Raw genomic sequence first — 10,920 nt, 5'->3', positions numbered from 1 at the left:
TTTTGCTTTAGCTAAGTAGCGCACTCTAAAGCTCATTTAAAGTCTGTCTCAAAATAATTTGCAGCGGAGACAAAAAAGGCTGTAACTTTTGATAGAATTCGAATTAGATAGCGGTTCTGTGCTTTTTAAAAAGATAATTGTGAGTGGAATATTATCAACAATCAAGTAAAAAAAAATTGAAAAACAAAAGAAAAATGAAAATAAAAAATGAAGAAGAAAAAAATCGACTACTTGTAGAAATGTGGTATAATTACCATTTTCACAGGAGTGATTCTTCAATCTTAGATCATCATCACTGTGAAAAAATCCAATGAAACAAAGTGGAAATACTGCAATTCTCGCCCGAGCTTTAAATTCTGAAAAATGTTAAAAGTATATTATTCTTATTTATAAGATGTTCTTATAAAAAAGTGTTTCGTATTTATAAATACCTTAGCGTCGTGTTTTGAATCAAAATAGGAAGCATAATATGACCAGCTATTTCTTATAGGAGACAATCATTCTGAAGTTTCACCCATGAATAATATAATATAGAAAGAAGTTCTCTCTATATTATATTCATGGTTTACCACAAAAAATACATTCACAAATCAATTATTCCTGGACTCTAGGAGGTGAAAATAATCGTTCTCAAGTGAGAATACATCCTGTTTAAAAGTGAACCCGCGTGAGTTTCCCGGGGGGGGGGGTACTACCTTTGTCGACCGACGGGGGTGCTCCGCTGAGGCTCGAAAAATGGACCCTACGTGGGACTCGAAATTTGCGAAAAAAGTGACCCTGAATGGGACTGAAATTCCAAAATTTTCTCAAATTTTCTACTTTTTCCCTAGATTTTCCAAAAAAAGGCACCCTACGAGGGACTGATTTTTCTATTTTGGTTTTTTTGCGACCCTACCTGGGACTCGTGGAGGTCAGAAAAGGTACCCTGACCAGCGGAGCATCCCCGTAACCCATCTTGCCCTAGTACCCCCCCCCCGGGGTGAGTTTCCAACGACAAATATTTTCGTCGTAAGAACAATCATGTTCATACGTAGCTTTAAATTCCAGAGAATATATTCTTATAAAAAAATCAATAAAAGAAGGGAGAGAAATAAATAGTTAATAGCAAGAAATATGAGATGTGTTTTATTGCTGTTTATGTAGATGGATAATAAAACATGAGTTGATCTATTCGATGTTTCGTTATTTGTTAACTGGTTTGACGGACGGTCAGGACATGTACTTTTTAAAGGAGCCGGTTCTATCTACAGTATGCATGGTCATATTATGTTTCCGTTATAGCGTTGAACTCGAGACTTTAAACGTTTTTAGTACGATATTTATCTTGACTACCGCCTGGTCCTAAGTTGGTTTGCGTTCAAAATTCAGAACGCAGCATACAGGCTACTCTGTACCAGAGTGTATCTCACGTTATCGTTTTGTAGTACACGGCAATGAATTTTGAAATAAGCCGTAGATACTGGGTTTGTGTAAAGAAAACATACAGGCTTACTTTCTCGATTCAATGATTACGCTATGTCACAGATAGAGAATCCCACGACCCTGGGTTTACAAACTTTTAGGTAGACCATGCAGGAAACAGCAGAAACATACAAAAATGTTTAATAGCATGGATATCCAGGATAGGTAGATATAGTCGGTAGATTATGCTGTATATTTGCTCTTTTCTTCAGGGTTTCGCCGAGGGGTAAATTACTCGAAAAATTATCGTACACGTCTACAAAAAGTCAAAAAAAAAGTCAAAAAAAAGTCAAAAAAGTCAAAAAAAAAGTCAAAAATTCTTAGAAAAAGTCAAAAAATTCTTAGAAAAAAGTCAAAAAGTCAAAAAAAAGTCTTGAAAAAGTCAAAAAGTTTCTTGAATGGGCGGATGGGCGGAGCAAAATTTATGGGCGGTTGGCGTTTTTGGACAGATTTGGGCGGAAAATCTTAGGCGCCCGAAGGCGGTGGGCGTTTTTGTCCGTAAAAAGTCAAAATGGAAGTTTGAAAAAAGTCAAAAAAATTCAAAAAGTCAAAAAAAAGTCGAAAAGTCAAATGAAAATTCATAAAGTCAAAAAGTATCGTACACCTTTTTTCAAGTGATTTACCCCTCGGGTTTCGCATGGTTTCACCTAGCTTTTCAATCAACCTGATTGGAAAAATCTCAAATTTACTTTCATATTTTTATATTCTTACACACTTCCGTGTATTTTTCACACCTAAAAAATGCTTTAGCTTACCTTCCCTATCCTACCTACCTATCCTTCTATACTTAGCCCGGGGGGGGGGGGTACTTAGGCAAAAATGGATGATGGGTATGTGCGGACGGTAAGGGTCGGTTTTTTTCACCTTTCAAAGTCTCTCTAAGGGTCGGGAAAATCATAAAATTTTAAATTTGTCTCTCTAAGGGTCGGAAAATTCAGGATTTTTAGGAATTTTTTGATTTCCAGAGAAAAAATTGTAATAAAGTCTCTCTAAGGGTATAACTTTTTTCAAAAATCAAAAAAAAAATTGTAATAAAGTCTAGTCTCTCTAATGGTATGACTTTTTTCAAAAATCGAAAAAAAAAATTCAAAAAGTCTCTCTAAGGGTCACTTTTTCAGCAAAAATCAGTCTCTCTAAGGGTCGGTTTTCGGAAGTCCCGTCCGCAGATACCCCTCATTCGCCAACCCTAGTACCCCCCCCCGGATACTTAGCGATAACTAACGTAATTCTCTGATTCTCCTTACCAAGATGGTAAGGAATGCTTTAAATTAAAGTTATGGAAGCTACTATACAGTTTTTTTTAATAAGAACATCCAAAATTTTTGAAGCCTTGGGATATTTTTAACTTTTTGAGTTTCCATTAAAGCCTTAAAATGTTCTTAACTTGTTCTTGACATTTTGGCCGTCGAAGCCTTATGTTCTTACATAGTTTGCTCTTATAAAAAAAGCATGTTATGGAAGAATACGCCCCTTCTCACAGACCCAGTGGGATTTTTTGAGCCATTTGGGGTGAAAATAACGGACTAAAACTCGATGGGGATTGATATTCATATGTTTTTCATATCTTGGGATTTGAAATCTTTTGTTCTCAAGTTAGAAAATTCAGAGGGGATGTAAAATATAGCACAATATTTTGCAGTCTGTGTATTTAAAGTGGGGACAAAAATTAGGGTAAAATTTTCCACCGGGGACGATACATTTTAGCCGATTTTTCCAGTGGGAAGGAGTCCCAGTGGATCTATCAGAAGAGGGTGTAAAAACCACCAATTTTGACCAAATTTCGATCTTTCAGGGGGTAAAAAGTTGAAATTTTCCTATTCTTCCGACCCTTAGTGGGACTGAAATTAGATTTTCTGATTTTTCCGACCCTTAGCGGGACTTTGGAAGTTTAAAAAAGGTACCCCTAAGGGCGGCACATACCGTGTTCTCCATTTGCCTAAGTACCCCCCCCCCCCGGGTATCAAGGTAATACCTGATGGTTTTTGACGAAAAATGCATGTATTTACTTTATCGTATTAACTTATCGGTCCTTTTTACTGTGGTACTTACTGACGTTATATTTTGGGTTTTGACGGAATTAAGTCCGGTGTTAAAAAGGGCATCAATAATGGGCTAAATTTTGAATTTTTAACCTGAAATCGGTTATTTTTATTTTTAAAATTTATATTCTCCTATATTTAAGGATTTAATTTATGAGGATCAAAAAAGTGTGATTAGGAGTCGTGATTTGATTTGAATTCAATGCAAAATATTTTGTTACAATTTCTTCAGAAAGAGCAACAAAAAAGAAAATATACTTTCTCAAGAAGATGAACAAAAACAATGGATCATCGAATCATTGAAAGAAACATACAAAGCTTGAAAAATGATAAAGAAACACCGGTGGAGTTTAAAAACTTGACGAACTCCATCGTCAAGCTTTACTGGATTGATTTTGATGACAGTAAGCACAAACTATTTGCAGAGTTAAATCCTATCCACCGTAAGGAGATTGGCTTGAAAAACAAAATTTTTAACAGTAATCCATGGCTTGCTAAAGAAGAAAATACAGAGCGTAATGTACTTTTGAACGGGAGGAAATATTTCAATGCACCGCGTTCAAATATTTGGATGAAATGGGCGAACGGATGGATGAGTGAGCGTTGGAATCAGGTGATCTCAAAAGATAAACAAGAGGAAATGGAGAAGAACCCGAAACCCGATAATGAAGACCGGGATACAAATCGGGAAAATTATTTCGAAGTTTTGATTTTACCAACAGGTGAGTCTACACCTTCAAATAAAAGTGAAGTAAAAATGTTTAATCAAATTCTTGGAGCAGATGACAAATTGGCTTATCGAGTTCCCTAATGATGCCCTTATAAAGAACATTTTCAGGACTTTTTGTTTTCTGGTGATTTACTTTCTTTAGAAGTTTTTTATTCACAGGGTACTTTAGTGTGGGTTTTAGAGCCAATCCGCTCAAAAAAATTGCTGTTTGCCCCCGATTGAGGTAGTCGTCCTTACAATGACCTGGTTAGGTGTGACGGATAAGACTGAATTCGTGCCTCGTTCACAAAGTATATAAAGCTGAGAATAGATTATCATTATTTTTCGCCTACCACACAAAAAGAGCGCAGTAGTTGAGTGGTTATCAGTCTTGACTTTCCGTGCAGGAGGTCGGGGTTCTATTTCCACTCGGTGCTGTGATTCACTTGCTGTCCTGGATAGGGACTGGGACTATCTCTCTATCCTTTCGCCGCACCGAAGTTCTGAAGGGATGGTTGAAAATCGTACCTTTTTAACAAAGTGTCTTGATATGTAGTAATTCATAGATTAATAGTTAAAGAATTGCCAGGGTCTAAGTGAGATGGTCACCTTGGTGATTATTTCAAGGCAAAGCGGCAATACTTGATTACTGATATTGTGACCTTTCTTATTATGAAGAGGTCTTATATGACAGAAATGTCTTTGAAATAAACGTTGATCTTTTTTCTTCCGTTATTTTTTTCTTATAGGAAGTCGATCCTTGAAAGAGATCGCGTTACTGAAGGTATGCACGCTTTACAAGAGCAATTCAGCTGAACTCGAGTGTTTACCGAAAACCTTGAAATACGAGACAGAAACATGCCGAGAGAAATATTTTTGGACGGAAGCTCCAGCGAAAGAAAAAACGGAGGCGGAAAATTCAGACAATCGTCCCGAACAAAACACGTGAACACCATGTGATGTTTTTTAACATTTTTGTATTTATTAATGAGCAAGGTATTATAGTCTACTGATGCTGTCATTAAGTTATTGTTCATGTATGTGCATTTTTCTGTGACGGAGACGGTAGTCTTTCAATTTGACTACATCCTAACTGACTGAGAACGAAGGTAAATCAGCACTTTTACCGTCCTCGACTTTGCGGGTCAGAACTGAGGTTTGATCCAAATCGCTTCAGACGCTTTATCGTCCAAAAGTGCAATTCCATAAACTCGCTTTTCTTATCTTATATAGACCCCTGTAATGTCTTCTGGCATTTATGTCACTTTTATATAACAGCTGATTTGCTGTAAGTTGCAATGATCGGATAAAAACAACAGAAAAACTACCTAATTTCGTCAGTGTCGTCGGATATTGTGGTTTTATAAGGTGTGTCATGTCTGAAATAAGGCAGCCGTTGAACCTTGAAGGAAGTAAGAAAGTATTGCTGTTTCAGTCCGAAATGTTCATCATTCTCAAATATTTCCTATTAGTAGATTCATGTAAAAAGTCACGAAAAAAACGTCGAATAAAGCACTAATTGGCTGAATATTGCACGCATAAACATATTTTTTTCAAAGTGTCCAGAGTATGAGGTAATCTTTACATGCCACAGCCAAGATTCGAAATTCATAGTGATCTCAGTGAATATATGACTGCACATGACAAGTCACGCAACCCCATCTCAGTGCCGATGGTCCGGGATGGGGCATTCGGCCCTTAAGGGTGCATTTTCAGGCTTCCCACAGTGGACTGTAAGGGTCGAAATGAGAGAAAGTGCTGAATTTCAAAATCTCACAATTTTTTGTCTATGATGGACAAATATTAATAAAAATGCACCCTATAGAGGGCGATTTTCGCCCCAATTACTCAACGAACAAACTTTGGTACATGTTACCATCGTGTGTTAAAATTCACCAGGGGAAATACACAAAACGACTGAATAGGAACCCCATATATTTTTGGTATCTTTTTAAAATATTGTAAATAAATTTAACAAGGTGACTATGTTATAATATTTTGAAAAATATATATAATATCTTTTTTATTTCAAAATCTGCAATTCTTTTGGCTACATAAACATGTTCTAAAACTTTTTAAACAAAATGTCAAGCATAAGGGTTCTGGGAGTGAGAATACTATATTATACCGTAATACCATTAATTTTCACGCCTTTTATGTTTGCTCACCTCTGAAAATAAGGTATTTGCACACTCATTTAATTTTTGAGTTATTTTCAGACCTTTTGATGAAAAATAAAGGTAAAGAGGGCAAGACATGAAATCAAAAGATTTACTCACTTTTAGTCCTTTCTTTACTTGACTTATTGTATTACTGTATTTTCTTATTCTTGTAAATATCATATTCTCAAAAAGCAGAAAAGAAAACTCTAACCTTAACATGTTATTCTTTTTCATTTCATCAAATGTGGGAGAAATCTAAAATTTCATAATTATTCATCCCCCACACTTTTCTCTTAATTTTTTACTACAGTCTAAATATTTTTATAGTCGTAATTGAAGTGATGTTCTTCGATCTTTAAATACTAAAGAGATATAGCCGCATAGTTAGAAGGATATCTTCAGCTATTCCTACACCCTTTTGTCACAGAACCGTTGGGACTTCGAACCCACTGGGCAATTTTACGAAAATTTCGCCCCGGTGGGGAAAATTTACCCGACAATTTCATCCCCACTGGCAAATTGACTTTGATTTCATCCCCATTTAAAATTCAACGTAAAAAAATTCATCGGGCTGTGACACAGGGTGTTTCCTTGGCAAATTAAAGTTGTACCTTTAGATATGTATCGTATTTCAAATGATGGATAAAATCTATATGTTTATTGTTGCGTGTTCACATTGAAGCATCTAGTTGGAAATCTGGTGATATTTATCACTTTTGATCTGGCGTTTTAGTTTAAAAACCACGGGGGTCACACAACCTATTAAGGCCAGTCTCCACTTGCGCGCACTTTGATCGCACTTTTTCGAGCAAAGCTTCCACGCTATTCGTCAAAAGAAAAATGAAGCAACTCCATTGGCGCGATCTGACGTAACGGTTGAAAAAAGTTGACATTCGAGCGCGTGCTACATTTTCATGACGTAATCTTTTTTCCAAGCAAAAAGGATTGAAGCCAAAAAGTGCGATCGCAGCGTGCGCAAGTGGAGACCGGCCTTTAAGGAATTAACCTGTATAAATCTAACATTATTCTAACAGGTCTTTTTTAAGTCTACAGCTATACCTTCATTGATAAACACTACTTTTGATCATATTTTGTAATAAAATATATTTCTTTGTGATAAAATATATGTCCATTGATCACGAAAATGAAAAACAACGTTTGTAAAGCATTTATGAACATTGAATCGATGTTCATTGAGTGTCAACTGTGTGACCATTACATTACAACTCTTTGCATTTTGTAATTGTTGAGAGAGGAATGAACACGATTCCCCCTTTCCTTTTATTTCCTTGAAAGAGATTCAGAGGGATTTTAACCTCCAAAATTGGTCTCTAAACCATTTGATGTAAATTCTTTTTCCGGAAGCCAAATGCAGGGGTTGCTCAATCATGATGGCGTCATTTCACCAGCACCGTTTTGTACTGTATATTCAGCTTTTGAATCAGGTCAATACTTTGAGGACGTTTAACGATCGCTTCAATTTTCTCTTCTCAGTGCATTCTTAAAAGCAGAAAAATAATAAAGAATAAATTATCGACTGCTAAATTTAATAATATTTATGACCCGGCCGCAAACTAAGGGTTCATCTATATGGTTAATCATAAAGAAAATCAAGTTGACCGTTCAACTTATCAAACGTCGTTTGGTTAGATATTCCCGCTTGTAAATCAAGTTCTGTTCGCTAGTAGTCGATACCTTAGTATTCAGGGCTAAGTTATCAAAAAAGCAAAAAATAAAGTTTTCCGGCCGGCCGCATGAGAGCTTTTTTCCTTCACCCGCATTCCGGAAACACTACATTTTTTATTTTCGCCTAATAGACCATTTCCTAATCACGATGTCACGTCGTAACTCCAGTATTGAAACATGTCAAATTGATAACACACTGATGCATTTAATTAGCGTGCACTAAATTTTCTTATCATTGTTTTGATGCTGCAGTGTAGTCAGTGGGAGCTTATAATTATTGAACGTGACATCGTGATTAGGAAGAGGTCTTAATGACTACTGCAATGTCTTCTGACATTCACAGACCCAAGGGCTATGATTGGTTACAAGTGACATACCTTATTACACTTATTACACGAATATTACTAATCGTTTTATTAACACGAATTAGTTAAAAAAAGTTAAAAAGTTAGATTGAAAAACATTTTTATCGAACTCTAAAAATGAAGACTGGAGTCGATAAAGCGAGTAGATCTCTGTGTACATTAGAAAAAAAATCAAAAGTTCTTGTACGAGAACAATTTCATAAAATCACGAGGCTGATATTTACCTGAAATGTAAAAATAAGTTGAGAGCTTAATCCAAGTCTCAGATTTTAATTTTTTGGCTTAGATGGCAATCTTAGGCAAAATCTGAAAATTAAGAAACCCTGCAAAAATAGGCTAAGGGGTCATCCATATAGTAATTGCATGCAACAATTTCCAGATTTTTGCTCCTCTCCCCTTGTACGCAGAGAACAATAGAAACGACGCCATTTAAACAAATTAGACGTACGCTTTTGCTACTCCCCCTCCCCCTCCCCCCTTCACTGCGTACGTACAATATGGATGGCCTCTAATCAAGTACAAACCAAAATAATAAACTTTTTAGATTACACGTTTTTTTATATAAGAACAAACTATATAAGAACATAAGGCTTCGATGGCCAAAATATTAAGAACAAGTTAAGAACATTTTATTAAGGCTTTACTGACTCTAAAACACTGAGTTTCTTAGGAAAATGGACAAAAATACCTTAAGGGAACTTTTTTTGGCGGGAACTAATTTTGACGGGCAGCAAATATCCTAAAATTTTTTAATTTTGGCGGGAACTTATTTTGGCGAATGACAGCGTAAATCTGTTCTATTTTGCCTTATTTTGAGCAATTTTGATGGATTTCAGGAGTTATTTAGGCAAGGAAACAAAAAATTTAACTTTGACGGGAACTTATTTTGGCGAGTGAGCAAATTATTTAATTTTGGCGGTAACTAATTTTTGCCAATTTCGTCTAAATTCGCCAAATCCGCCAAAATTAGTTACTGCATAATAAGTTCCCTTAAGGTACTCAAAAAATGGCAAAAATAAGAACATATTAAGAACTTTTTTAGGCTAAAAAACGAAAAAAGTTAAGGACATCCCAATGCTTCAAAAATTTTGGATGTTCAAGAACATTTAAGATTAAAAAAAATGTGTACCTTCATTGTCCTCGTTAGCTTCAACAAATTCTTTTGCTTCTTTTAAAGTTTGTTCTCTAGCTGCACCTTTCAAATCTTCCAGGTATTCCAACAAAATCTTAAAGTTCGCTTTGGAAACCTTAAACAAGAGTAATAATTTCAAACTTAGATGATAATTAAGATTCTAACAGCACGAAGGGTTTCTGTAAATCTGTAAAGGAAATCTGTAAATATTATCTTTAATAAAAATACAGTAGATTAAGGCAAAACTTTTGAATACTATAGATTGGTAAAACGATTTTAACGAATAGAAAAATAATTATTATTGAGTCACAAAATGTTCAACTCAAGGGACAAAGTTGTGTATTCTGTAACTTCAAGCACAAAGTTAAAAGTAGGAATTAAAAACAGCAAAACTATATCCCAACCTTTTCTTTATCATACATATTCTGCAACAGCCATGTTTGTCGCAACTTTCTAAATTTCCAATCTTTGTCTTTAGATTTCCAACCCAACAGATAATCAATAGCTGGTGGTGTCTCATTAGAACCATCCATTGGTTCTGATTCTACTTCAGTTACAGATTCTTTCTTCTTTTTCTTTGATACTTTTTGCATTGGAAATTCTTGTGCCGCAAGTACTTCGTCAATCTCATCTTGGTCAACATCAGCTAAAATCTTATTTTCAACCTCCTCCTCTAGGAAAGGCTTCTTTGACGATTTGTGCCCCTCATTTTTGAAGCTTCTTTTCTTCCCTTTCTTTTCACTTGCCATAGTCATTGTTTTACAGTGTTGTTTTGTTTCTAAATGATCAGTTTCAATAGAATATGCTAAAAGTAACCTGAAATCAGATCATGATTGTCTTTTATCTTCGGTCTGAAGGTATAAAGAGAACTTTGAGTCACAAAAAAGTTTCTCTCTTTCAAGTGAATTTACTGAAGTTATAAAATTTTTGAAAGAATGACTCTTCTTTCATTAAAAAACGATATATCGACTTAAATTTTGATGGGTCATTTATCAAGCTTGCTTCATTAGATCAAAAGTTATGCTCCATTGATTGAAAAGAAAAGTTACTTTCAAATAGTACAACTCAAAAACGTTCAAAATCAGTCTATCCTTTTGTTTTATAAAAAAAAGTTGAATTTCAATGAAAGAAAGAAAATTTGTAAAAAAATGCAACAAAAAAAACTGGTAATAATCATGAAAATAAATCAAATAGAGGTGGCTGGGGCCGGGTGTGACCACCCGTTGCCATGAAAACTGACGTCATTAGTTACTAAGGCAACCAAAATAAAAAGCCGTCAAAATTGAAAAAGTTTTGTTCCATTCGAAAGAGCATGAAAAACTGATTAAGAAAAAGGTCACAACCTATATCTGAAAATGAATATATC

At 35.2% G+C, this 10,920-nt stretch overlaps 2 protein-coding genes across 2 annotated transcripts; one reads left to right on the top strand and one right to left on the bottom strand.

The window, feature by feature from the left end:
• Positions 1–3,730: 3,730 nt before the first annotated feature.
• Positions 3,731–6,587, top strand: LOC136815251 (uncharacterized). Its single transcript, XM_067071694.1, has 2 exons — positions 3,731–4,222; positions 4,959–6,587. The coding sequence occupies exons 1-2, from the start codon at positions 3,784–3,786 to the stop codon at positions 5,156–5,158; spliced, it is 639 nt and encodes a 212-aa protein (XP_066927795.1). The 5' UTR covers positions 3,731–3,783; the 3' UTR covers positions 5,159–6,587.
• An 871-nt stretch (positions 6,588–7,458) lies between these two features.
• LOC136815253 (uncharacterized protein C7orf50 homolog) lies at positions 7,459–10,383 on the bottom strand. Its single transcript, XM_067071695.1, has 3 exons — positions 9,959–10,383; positions 9,552–9,669; positions 7,459–7,871 (listed from the first exon to the last, which is right to left on the bottom strand). Exons 1-3 carry the CDS (start codon positions 10,307–10,309, stop codon positions 7,813–7,815), a joined length of 528 nt encoding a protein of 175 aa, XP_066927796.1. The 5' UTR covers positions 10,310–10,383; the 3' UTR covers positions 7,459–7,812.
• Positions 10,384–10,920: the final 537 nt, after the last annotated feature.

Source organism: Clytia hemisphaerica, unplaced genomic scaffold, assembly GCF_902728285.1.
Source record: "Clytia hemisphaerica strain Z4C2 unplaced genomic scaffold, Clytia hemisphaerica genome assembly, whole genome shotgun sequence".
Lineage (NCBI taxonomy): Eukaryota > Metazoa > Cnidaria > Hydrozoa > Leptothecata > Clytiidae > Clytia > Clytia hemisphaerica.
Note: the sequence above shows the minus strand (reverse complement) of the source record. Positions and strands in the feature narration are given on the sequence as shown.